The sequence below is a fragment of the Hibiscus syriacus genome, unplaced genomic scaffold (assembly GCF_006381635.1).
Source record: "Hibiscus syriacus cultivar Baekdansim isolate YM2019G1 unplaced genomic scaffold, ASM638163v2 tig00110656_pilon, whole genome shotgun sequence".
NCBI classification, from domain to species: domain Eukaryota; kingdom Viridiplantae; phylum Streptophyta; class Magnoliopsida; order Malvales; family Malvaceae; genus Hibiscus; species Hibiscus syriacus.
In genome coordinates this window covers 1,050,031-1,061,661 of record NW_024062816.1, presented here as the reverse complement: position 1 = coordinate 1,061,661, position 11,631 = coordinate 1,050,031, and the positions used below count along the sequence as shown (strand labels likewise).

Here is an 11,631-nt window from a genome sequence, read left to right as displayed (position 1 = left end):
GCATGAGTTTTGGTTTTAAATGATTATGCATCATTTTTTAATCTCATGTATGTTGAAAAGATGGTTGATGAACATTTTAAATTTTAATGTTTTTCATAATTTTTAGTTCATCATAATAAATTTTGGTCAAAATTGGTTTTAAATGCAAATGATATCTCTCTAAAAATTGAAATCAACTTTTCAAATACTTTGATTTTATAATTTTTTTTGACCTAAATTTAAATGTTTATGCATGTGGTTTAAATGAAAATGATATCTCTCTAACATTGATATCAAAATTTTCAAATGCATAACATTTTTATAAAACTTTATACATATGCACTTAATTTCAATAATTGATATTGCATAAAGTATTTTAGACTTGGATGTATTGAATTTCATGTACTACTAACATGTTTGTTATTCTTTGTTGAAATTCAATTTTGTTTAAGTGTCAAGTTCTTAAAGCTAAATTTTGTTTGGAATGCATTTATTGAGGGAGAGCTTTGATTTTTCAAATGAGTTTTAAATGTCAAATTTAGTACTTACTCTCCAAAGTTATTTTGAACTTCAAAGATTGAATTATTTTTGATATAACAAAAAGGGGGAGAAGTTTGGTTTGAAAAATTCAATTTCTTAATGAAAAATGGTGAGCTTAACATTTTCATATATTTTCAAACAATTGGTAACAATTGATATCATTTTGTTAACAATTGGTATCTTTTTCATTAAACATTTTATTAAGGAGGAGTTTTGCCAAAAACAATTTTTTAAATGTTTTGTTATATCAAAAAGGGGGAGATTGTTGAATTATGTTTCGATATAACAAATTTAAGGCAAAATGTTTTTGGACTTGAATTGAATTTATTCAAAGTTTTAAAAAGGTTTCAAAAATAATTCAAAGTCCATTAAATTCATATTTGAGCAAAAATGCTAAAGAGTGTCAAAGTGCATCCATGCACTCCTGCAGTGCATCCATGCACTCCTGCAGTGCATCCATGCACCTGCCACTAGTGCATCCATGCACCTGCCACTAGTGCATCCATGCACCATTCAGTGCATCCATGCACTCCATTTCGAATGCAATTAGTGCATCGATGCACCTGTTGTGCATCCATGTACCAAGGCTGCAACGGCTAGTTTATTTGAATTTAATGAAGGGGTATCGATGCACCTTGATAGTGCACCGATGCACCATGTTATGGGCAGCCTTTGTGAGTAGAAAAATCATCCCCAAATGGCTCCAAAACATCCCCAACGGCTATATACAACATCAAACACATTCCAAGCTATAAATACAAGCTAAGGACACTTGAAGAAGGAAGAGAACAACTATCCAAGCATTCAAACACAAGAGAAGAGTTTTCATTCTTATTTCATCTTTCTCTTGTAAATATTTTGTTCTTGTAAATATTTGTTCTTGTGAGCTCAATCTTGTAAACACCTACCTTTGAGAGGTTTTCTTGTTTATATTTTCCTTTCATTGTAAAGGGGTTTTGGTTCTAGCTTAGCCTGTGAAAAGCTAGGGGAAAGGTTCTAGTTTATCCCGTAAAATCTAGGGAGTTGTAAAGGTTATCTCTTTGTCCTCAAAAGAAAGAACAAATTAGTGAATTTGTTGGAAAATCTTTGGTGAGGAGCTAAGGTAGTGGATGTATACTTTGGTTGAGAAAGTCGAACCACTATAAATCGCTGTGCAATTCTCTATCTTTCAATCTCCTTACTCTTTAAATACAAAACCGTTTCGACCCCTCTTTGCAAACCGATCCGGTTGTCGATTCGATCTTCCTCAAAATCCCAACATATACAAATAGGGGTCCCGAAATCGAAATATCTATAAGTTGTTTCCATTAATAAGCATAAAAATAGGGGCAAATCGAGTATATCTATCAGTTGTTGCTATTAAGAAGTATAAAATAGGGGCCCAGAATCGAATATATCTAGAAAATAGGGGCCCTTATAAGAATTTACACAGGGCCCCTTTATACCTAGCCACGGCCCTGATCGTCATTGAACAGTTTTCTTCCTTTCCTTTTACGGTTCCTCCATTTAGATTCAACTAAGTTCAATTGAAAGTATCGAATGTCACCTCCTTTCGCTATTGCTTCTATTGTTATTCGATGCTTTCTCTGATTGAAAAAAAAATCATCGAACTAGTCTTCACCTTCTATTTCTTTCCTCTGGTTCAAACTCATCCAAAAACTTCCAATCACCTTAAATCTCAACCGAAACTAAAAGCTAAAATTTTAATCCTCCACTATTAACTATCAAATCAACTTTAAATTAAACTATGTTAATCTTGTTGCCAAACATAGTCTTTTCACCACTAGGATCAACCGACCATTGCTCTATTCATCGAAAATTCGACCTTTGTGGTTGCTGCCAATTTGGAAACTTAGCAATCTTTTAGGGAAAATGAAATAAAAAAAATAAAATATATTTAACATGCAACATTAACTTTTCTTAAAGACAACTAATGACAGTGACCTCAATAATAACAAATTGGAAGTTCAATAATTGTATTACAAGTTTTAAAAGTTTGACGACTAAAATGCAAGTACTCTAAAATCTCAGGAACTACTAGTGTAATTATACCCTTGTTACTGTATACATTGTTATTTGAATTGTCAATAATTTAATTTTGAAAACAAGATCCAAATGAAAATCTGGATGCTTAAGACAAAGCTGGCATTGATCTCCAAAGGGGGGGGGGGAAGACAGTGAACAGCTGGAAGGAAAGAAGGGAAGAAACCCTAAAATAAAGGGACAAAAAAGATTTTGGACATTTGGAACATTTATATGGTGGACATGTTCGTGATCTCCGTTTGATTAAGACCCTTAAAATAAAACAAGACAAATGGTGTTTATGATCTATGTGGGATATGTGCTAAAACGAGGCACTCTCCTAAATCTTGGTGTTGATATTTAAGCAAGTGGGTGAATGATGTGCCACCAACTTTCATCGAATTCCTTCCTCTAAAACCATGTCCAAACAAACCAACATTTGATAATCAACCCAAACTAAATTATATGGATATCTAGAGGGTTAAAAATCAATATTTTATTAAATTTAAGAGGATTATTATATTTAATTGGTCGACTTTGAATTGTCTTTACAATGAATACGAACATATTAAAAATTTGATTAATATATTTAAAATTTTAAATATATGAAATAACATATAATATTCAAACTTGAGTGCAGATCATTTTTATCTTTCTAAAAAAATTGTATCTAATAAGATGTGCAATGACTAAGAAATTTAGCATGAAATCAAGTAGTTAAATATTCAATCTGATATCATTTATCACGAGATCATCACCATTTTTTCAACATATATGCATAATAAAATATATAATGTCATTACTTTTAAAAACTTCAATACTCTTTTTTCCTGGGTTGATATTTCTCGTCTTTCCAAGATACAATAATTACAACAATCTCTTTGATTTAGATTTCATTTATCTATATGTCAAATATAAATATTTTTTTTTTTTAAATTAAATCTATATCATCATCTAATACCCAACTTAACAACTGGACTGATAAGAAGACATTAAATAAAGTAATATTTAATATCTAAAGAATGAGTTTGAAAATATTTTAAATTAAAACTAATATAAAGTTTAGGCCATAATTTGGACCTGTAATGTAATTAACCCTTAATTTAATTTCTTCGAGAAATTGGTGACTTGAAAGGAAGGGTGGCTGCCTTTTTATCATTATATTTTATTATAGTTTGCCAATGTCTTTCAATGGCTGGTTTTTGGCGGATTTGATTTTAGCGTGAAATTAAGCTTTGCCTTCAAAACCATTACGACAAGTCACCACCCTTCCCTCGTCTTTTAAATACCAAACTCCCCTTCAAATTCCACTCCAACAACCACAACTTTCTTCTTCTTCTTCTTTCAGATTATTTCGTTTCATTAAAGAACGGGAAATGGAAGGTCTTATTCCTTTTGTTTACAGAGCCATAGTCCAATACAAGAACGGAAGGCAAGATCACGTGTTAGCCAAATGGTTCAACGACTCACCCTCACCTTCTTACATAAGACTCCCGACCGGCGATTCCGGTCGGTTTCAGATATCCGATGAAAGAGTCTTCGAAGCCGATAATTACGTTTCATCATCACCATCTTCTTCTTCTTCAACTACCAAGATTATTTTATCGACCGGAGTTCAATCTCCCGCCGTCTGTCGTTTAACCTCCCGCCGCGTCGTTGCATGATATGTGTAGAAGGAAAACATTTCAGCAGGTGGCGTGTCTGAAGGAAGCTGAAGATTTGCCACTATAGTCGAAGTACATGGTTTGTTCAGTTGTCTAGTGTCTGTTATGTTCATGTAATAAAAAAAGCGTATGCGAATACCAAAGGGGGAAGCATGTGCTTGAAAATGGTGTAGGGAGGCCAAAGGGATGGCCCTATGCCCCTGTAAATAGATGCAAATGGTGATGTAATTTTAAGGCCAAAGGGTCTGTCTTTGTGTTATTTTATATATGTTACTCTAAAGTGGAATCAAATGTTGTAAGAATCATCAGTTTGTGTTTTGTTTTGATTTAGTGTGTTTTTTAGTGTTTGAATTGTTGTGAAAGTAAATTAATATTTTCCCCCCAATTCGTCAAATACCAGCAGCAGGCTGCCATGGAAGCATGTTTTTTTCTTGACATGCAAGAATTTAACAGATACATATTTCGAAGGATGAACAGATATGGAGACAGAATCTGATATGGGGATAAGGATTAAATTGATTAGTATAGAAAATTCCAGTCAAATCATTTATCTTTTAATTTTATCAATCAAATTATTTAATTATTCAAAAAAGGATAATCAAGTCACTTATCGTTAGCGTCAGAAGGGCTTTTGTAGTTAACAAAATCGGTATAATTATACATTTAATTCTCATTATTTATACATTCTATCAACTCAATTTAATTTTAATTTAATTTAATAAATTTCATTCTCTAATGAGATGAAGACTAAATTAAATTAAATTAAATTAAATTTTAACATTGATTAAATTAAATTAAATTAAATTTTAACATTGATTAAATTAAATTAAAATTAAAAATAATGGAAAAAAACTATATCGTTAATGATGATCAAATGCACAATTATATTACTTTTGTTAACCATCATATCAAATTTTCCGTCAAATATTAATAATAAATGATTTGGTTGTCATAATTCAAATAATTAAATATATGAATCATAAAATTAAAAACTCCGATAATAAAAAAAATCTACTTATAGGTAAGTAGTCACATGAATAATTTATTTGAAATATTAATTATGTTGATGTTGGTAGGGTATGTTCTAATAATGTAAAAACGTCATTAATTAAAACTGAAAGTTTGAATATTTTATGTTGGACTATCTAAAGAGAGGAGTTTGATCGAAGGGATTTCCACCAACAAGCTTAGAGTTTTGGAATTTGCCGCGGTTCAACGTCATTTCCTGAAATTGGACAAGTTTAATAGAAAACGTTAAAAACAGGGCTTGAGATGAGAGAGACATTTAACTTAGAATGAAAATTAATTTCAGATACTATTTTCAACAACAAAGCAATATATATTCCACATATTATCATTTCATTAGTACATAATTTCTAAAATTAATTTAGAAAGTAAACACATTAATTAAATGAGAAATAAACACTCAAGACTTTGATCTTGATGTATGTACAAAGGTATTTGGGCATTAGAACTTAAACTATCGGTTTTAGTCTGTTTTAGTATATAAATTTTTAATATTTCAAAATCATACCCAATGTTTAGTTTTATTTTCATTTTAGTACCATGTCGTTAAAAATTTAACGCATTTAGTACATAAACTATCAATTTTTATCCATTTTAGTGTCTAAGCTTTCATTTTTTCTTCAAAATTTAATGTTAAGTTTTGAACGAGTTACTAAAATGAAAAAAACTAAAGTTTTTAACGTGATACTAAAATGAAATAAAAACTAAACTTTAGATATGATTTTTTTTTAAAAAATTAAAAGTTTAAATACTAAACGGATTAAAACGGACAGTTTAAATACTAAACGCGTAATTTACCTAACTTATTTAGTTGAAATGGTCATTTGACAACCATATCCTACGTTCTTAATTGGACATAAATGAATCTAAGCTCATTAGACAAAAACATTTTGATATCGGTCTATGGTACAAAGCTAAACACCTTTAGGACGTGTTTGGTTCACGGCATATGGAATTACCAGGAGAATAGAATGCAATTCCTCCGTTTGGTTGGCGAGTAATCTTATTTTCCGATAATATTTTATTCCCAACAGTGGATTTTTTAGGGTATATTACCGGGAATGTAATTATTCTCTTCTCTTAGGTATTATTGGATTACCGGCGTTTTGAACTAAAATGCCCTTAATTTTTTTCTTCAAAAATATCATTATTCTGTCGTTGAATAATAAAAATTCTACGAAGTTTAAATTATAAATTTATCCTTAAACTATTTTAGATTTACAAAAAAAATTCATAATTAGAATTTTATATAAAGTTCAGGGGTTAAAATAAAATTTTACCCTTTCATTAAACTTATTTATCTTTTCAATTTTGTAAAACAAATTATATAAAATTTATGAATTTAAATTTTTTAAAGAAAATATATAAATTAATTATAGTAATATTATAGTAGAATTCAACTTGTTAAAAAAATAAATATATAATAAGGATAATTTGGTAAAATATACATTCTAATAATATTTTATTCTTTTAACCAAACACTGTAATCTTACATTCTTGCTGAACGAACCAAACACAAAATATAACATTAATATTGTTATAAATCTAATTTTCCTTACAGGAATATTCCCAGTAATTATATTCCGGTAATCTTTTATTCGCACTGATAATTTTACATTCCGTGAACCAAACACACCCTTAAGGTTTTTAACTTCCAATATTTTCAGAAAAAGAAACTTTAAATAATTTTATCGATCAGTAAATATAAAGACTTATTTTTATTGATTGAATATATTTCTCGGATATTATATATGATTTTTATATTAGAAAAATCGTGGAGTCGATATTGTACATAGGGATGGGTATGGGATCCGAACTCGACGGGTTCCGACCCGACCCGATCGGGTCGTGTCTTTTAAAAAAATTTAGGTTCGGGTCGGGTTGGTTTTTTCAATGAGATGTTCGGATCGGATTCGGATTAGGGTTAGGGTGAAAAATACCTAACCCGACCCGAAAAAATATATAATGTTACTTATATATTTAGAAATAATTACAATAATGTCTCTCTATATATTATTTTTTTAACTAAGTCATTGTTTTTATTGAATAAAAATAATATTTTATTATTATTTAGGGTCGGGTCCAATTTTTAAGTTATATATCGGGTAGGATTCGGGTCGAATGGAATCTTGTTTTGGTCGATTCGGATCGAATCTTGGGTGGAGGATTTCTTATTCTCGGATCGGATCGGGTGGACCAAAAATCCGACCAAACCCCGACCCATGCACATCCCTAATTGTACACGACTTCTACACGCAAAAAATATTGTGAAGTCAACATTGGACACGACTTTCATATTGGAAAAATCGTGGATCTAATATTAAGCGCAACTAATAGCATTTTTATTATGATTCAATGGTAAACTACACTATTGCTTAATTATTGTTAGATTTCATTTTAACCACTTACATTTTGATTTAATCAATTAGACAACTGAACTATTTAAATATTTCGATTAAACTACTATCTATTAACTTTTAACAGAGAATATGACATGACTGTTAAAAAATTTGGTATAATTACATATTTTGTTCTCAATATTTATATATCTATCAATTTGTTCATAATTTAATTCAATTAAAATCAATTTAATATCTAATTAGGTGGTGACACATGTTAGTACCTGATTAGAGGATGTTTTCTTAATTTTTATTTATTTAATCCAATGAAATTTTCATCCAATGACGTGATGACATCAGTAGCTAAGCACACGAGTGAATCACTCAACTAAGACTCCCATTTGATTTTGTATTACAACATTTTTCATATAAATGTTAACTCTAGCAGAAACACTAGATCTAGAAGAAATTGAGAGCAAATGAGAAAATGTTTATTGAATTAACATGCCTTGTAATCTACACAAGTGTGATACTTCTAGCTTAGCTGTAACAGAAAGTTCAACAGCTTCAACAACTTCTAAAACCGTTTACAACAACCTAACAACCTCTATTAACATACTAACAACATGCATTAGCAGCTCTTCAACACACATGCATACATTACATGGAGTATATCAACATTCTCTCCACTTCTTATTCCCTTCTTCAACAAGGAATCACTCGTAATTTTTCTCGGAATTGCTCAAACGCTGCCTTAGCCAGTGGCTTAGTTAGACCATCAGCCACTTGAAATCCAGCAGGCACATAACTTACTCAAAGCTGACCAACAACAATCTTCTCACGAACAAAGTGAACATCCAACTCAACATGCTTGGAGCAGGCATGACACACCATATTGACACTCATAGCAACAACACTTGTGTTATCACACCAAATAACATGCTCATCCTTCAGAGACACACCAAGATCGCTTAGCAAAGCAATAAGCTAGGTAACCTTTGCGGCCGAATCAGTAACACTCCTGTACTCAACTTTCATTGTGAAACGAGAGACAATCTTTTGCTTCTTTAAACTCCACACAACCAAACAATTCCCAGGAAATACAAGACATGGATTTGAGATCACTAGCATCACCATCCCACTCAGCATCTGAAAAGGCTTTGACTTGTAACCTAGCATCACCAGTTAAAAACACCAACCCATATTCGATGTACCCGCCAAATAACGCAAGATACATTTAACTACCACGAAATGTACTTCACGAGAAGACAACATGAATTGAGCCACCTTATTGACTATGAATGCAATATATGACAGAGTATGAAAGACATACAAGAGAGTCTTTACAATATTGTGATACTCACGAGCATTTGTCATTAGAGCACCATCTTGATCAGCAAGCTTTGCAGTAGTAACCATCGGAGTGCACGTAGAAGTTGCTTAAATCATGTTTGTTCTTTTCAACAAATCACAGATGTATGTTCGTTGACTAAGTGCCAACCCAGCACCAACTCGTTTAACTTATATTACCAGGAAATATGATAACTCGCCAAGATCCTTAAGCAAAAAAAGACAACTAAACATTTGAACAACCTGATTAACATCTACAGCAGAAGTCTCGGTGATTATAATATCATCAACATACACTATAATGTATATACAAAAGTCATCTTTGAATCTAAAGAACAAGGAAACACCTACTTTTTATTCGATAAATCCTAGTTCCAAGAAACTAGTTTTAAGTTTTTCATTCCAGTTGCATAGTGCCTGGCGGAGTCCGTAGAGCGTTTTGTAACTTACACACGGACGGAAACCATATGAAACAAACTGTTCAAACCCCGGAGGCTGTTACATATAAACATCTTCACTCAAATCACCATTCAAGAAAGCATTGTTGACATCTACCTATCTCAAGACCCATCCTTTTGTAATAATCATGGCTAGAAGAACATACACAATTGGAAACTTCACAACTGGGCTAAACATACCTTGAAATCATACCTAGGAACCTGAGTGAACCCTTTTACAACCAGACGAGCCTTGTATCTATGCACAGACCCATCAGGGTTTCACTTAAGCTTAAACAATCACTTTCACCCCCATCATGCTCCTATCATCAGGTAGAGGAAAAAGAGCTCATGTGTCATTCTGAATTAATGCAGAATATTCGGTGTGAACTGCAGCAGTCCAAAGAGATGACTAAAAAGCTTCATCAACAGTGGATGACACAGTATCATCAAGGAATGTAATGTAGGTTTTTGGTTTAAACACCCCACACTTACTACGAGTCAACATAGGGTGAGTGTTACCCATTGCAGTCATTGTTTGCTCAACAGGTAGTGACTGAGCCTCAACAACAGACTCTAGAACTAATGGAGCAGGTGAAGACTGAAAAACACTAAGAGCCTCAGGCAAGACAACAGACATATCACCTGGTATTGACTATATTGAGCTAGGTTCAGGAGTATCTAAGGACAAGTTAGTGGCAACTGTCACTCTAGTACAACCAGTATGCAACTTGTTAACATTGACAACTACGTCAAGAGACCTGCTCAACTCCGAAGCAGTTATTGCCTTTTTAACAGACCTAGCTCCTGCAAACGGAAAATGCCATTCATTGAACTTCATATGGCGAGAAACAACTACACGTCCATCAGGCGCAAGACAAAGAAGCCTTTTGTGTTGAGGGCTAAGACCTAAGAATGTGCAAGGTTGAGATCTAAAGTCTAACTTATGATTAACGGTCGCAAATGAGGAAAACATCGACACCCAAACACCTTGAGTAGACCATAACCAGGCTTCTTGCTAAATAAAAACACTCAAAAGGGACCTTCCTATTAGCACATTCGAAGGAAGTTTATTAATCAGATGAACAACCATAACCATTGCATATGACCAATAGTGAATTGGCATGGAAGCCTGAGCAAGCAAGACTACAGCAAGTTCAATAATATGCATGTGCTTACACTCCACTACACCATTCTGTTCTGAAGTATGTGGGCATGTAACACGATCAGAAATACCAGCCTCAGTGAGTATACGCGACAACCGATGATATGCGTCTCCTAGTCACTTTAAACAACCAAAATTTTCAGTCCAAATTGTGTTACTACAAGCTGCTAAAGAGTTGAAATGTATGAGTAGCTTGAGACTTATCCTTAAGAAGATACAACCACGTATGTCTAGTGCATGCATCAACAAAACTAACATAGTATCTATAACCATTCAAAATAAACTGGAGATGACCCCTATAAATCAGTAAAAACAAGTTAAAGGTGACTCATACACAATTGATAATCAGAAAAGGAAAGCTTATGACTCTTGCCAATGTAACAAGCAAAACATATTTCATTAACCTTTTGCTAAACATATACATTAATCGTTTTGCATATTTGCTCAAGCGTTCCATGTGCAAGATGCCCAAGGCGTTTATGCCATAGGTCATACAAACTATGTGAAGCAACAATATTATTAGCTTCAAAATGAGTACTCCTATCACACAACACAATCAACTTGAAAAGAGTATAAGCCATCATTCTCTCAACCCTGCAACAACACATCGTTAGTCTCTTCATCATGAACACAGCAGCATGATGCATGAAACTCAAAGTACACTTCATTGTCTCTAGCAAGCTTTGACTGAGAGCATATTTCTTGTTATCTTAGGTACATGAAGAAGATCATTCAATAACAATGCTCGTGAAGAAGAACAAAAAATAGATTTACCAATAGCTCGAATAGGAAGTGAACCTCCATTGCCAATAATAAGTTTACCTGGACGTGATAAATCTTTTTAATTGATGACATTAGCTGAGTCAGGGGTTACGTGGTGTGTAGCTCCAGAGTAAACTACCCAATGATCCATTATACTGGTGGTAACATGGCTCTGCGGTTGTGAGGAGTAGCAAACCTGTGCCTTAGCTCGAGCTTTTGTACAACAAGAACAATCTTCAACACTGATAGTAGCTGGTTCCAAACTAGAGTAACTAACAGATCCTGAGTCACCACGAGGCGTAACACATTCAGTCGTTCTACCAGTAAAGGTCTGATCAATCCGGTAC

The 11,631-nt window shown here is 32.8% G+C and overlaps 1 protein-coding gene across 1 annotated transcript; it reads left to right on the top strand.

Annotated features, from left to right (window-relative positions):
- The first annotated feature begins 3,847 nt into the window (after nt 1-3,847).
- On the top strand, nt 3,848-4,556 carry LOC120137382. The gene has a single exon (XM_039153142.1). It carries the CDS (start codon nt 3,918-3,920, stop codon nt 4,203-4,205), a length of 288 nt encoding a protein of 95 aa, XP_039009073.1. The 5' UTR covers nt 3,848-3,917; the 3' UTR covers nt 4,206-4,556.
- Nucleotides 4,557-11,631: the final 7,075 nt, after the last annotated feature.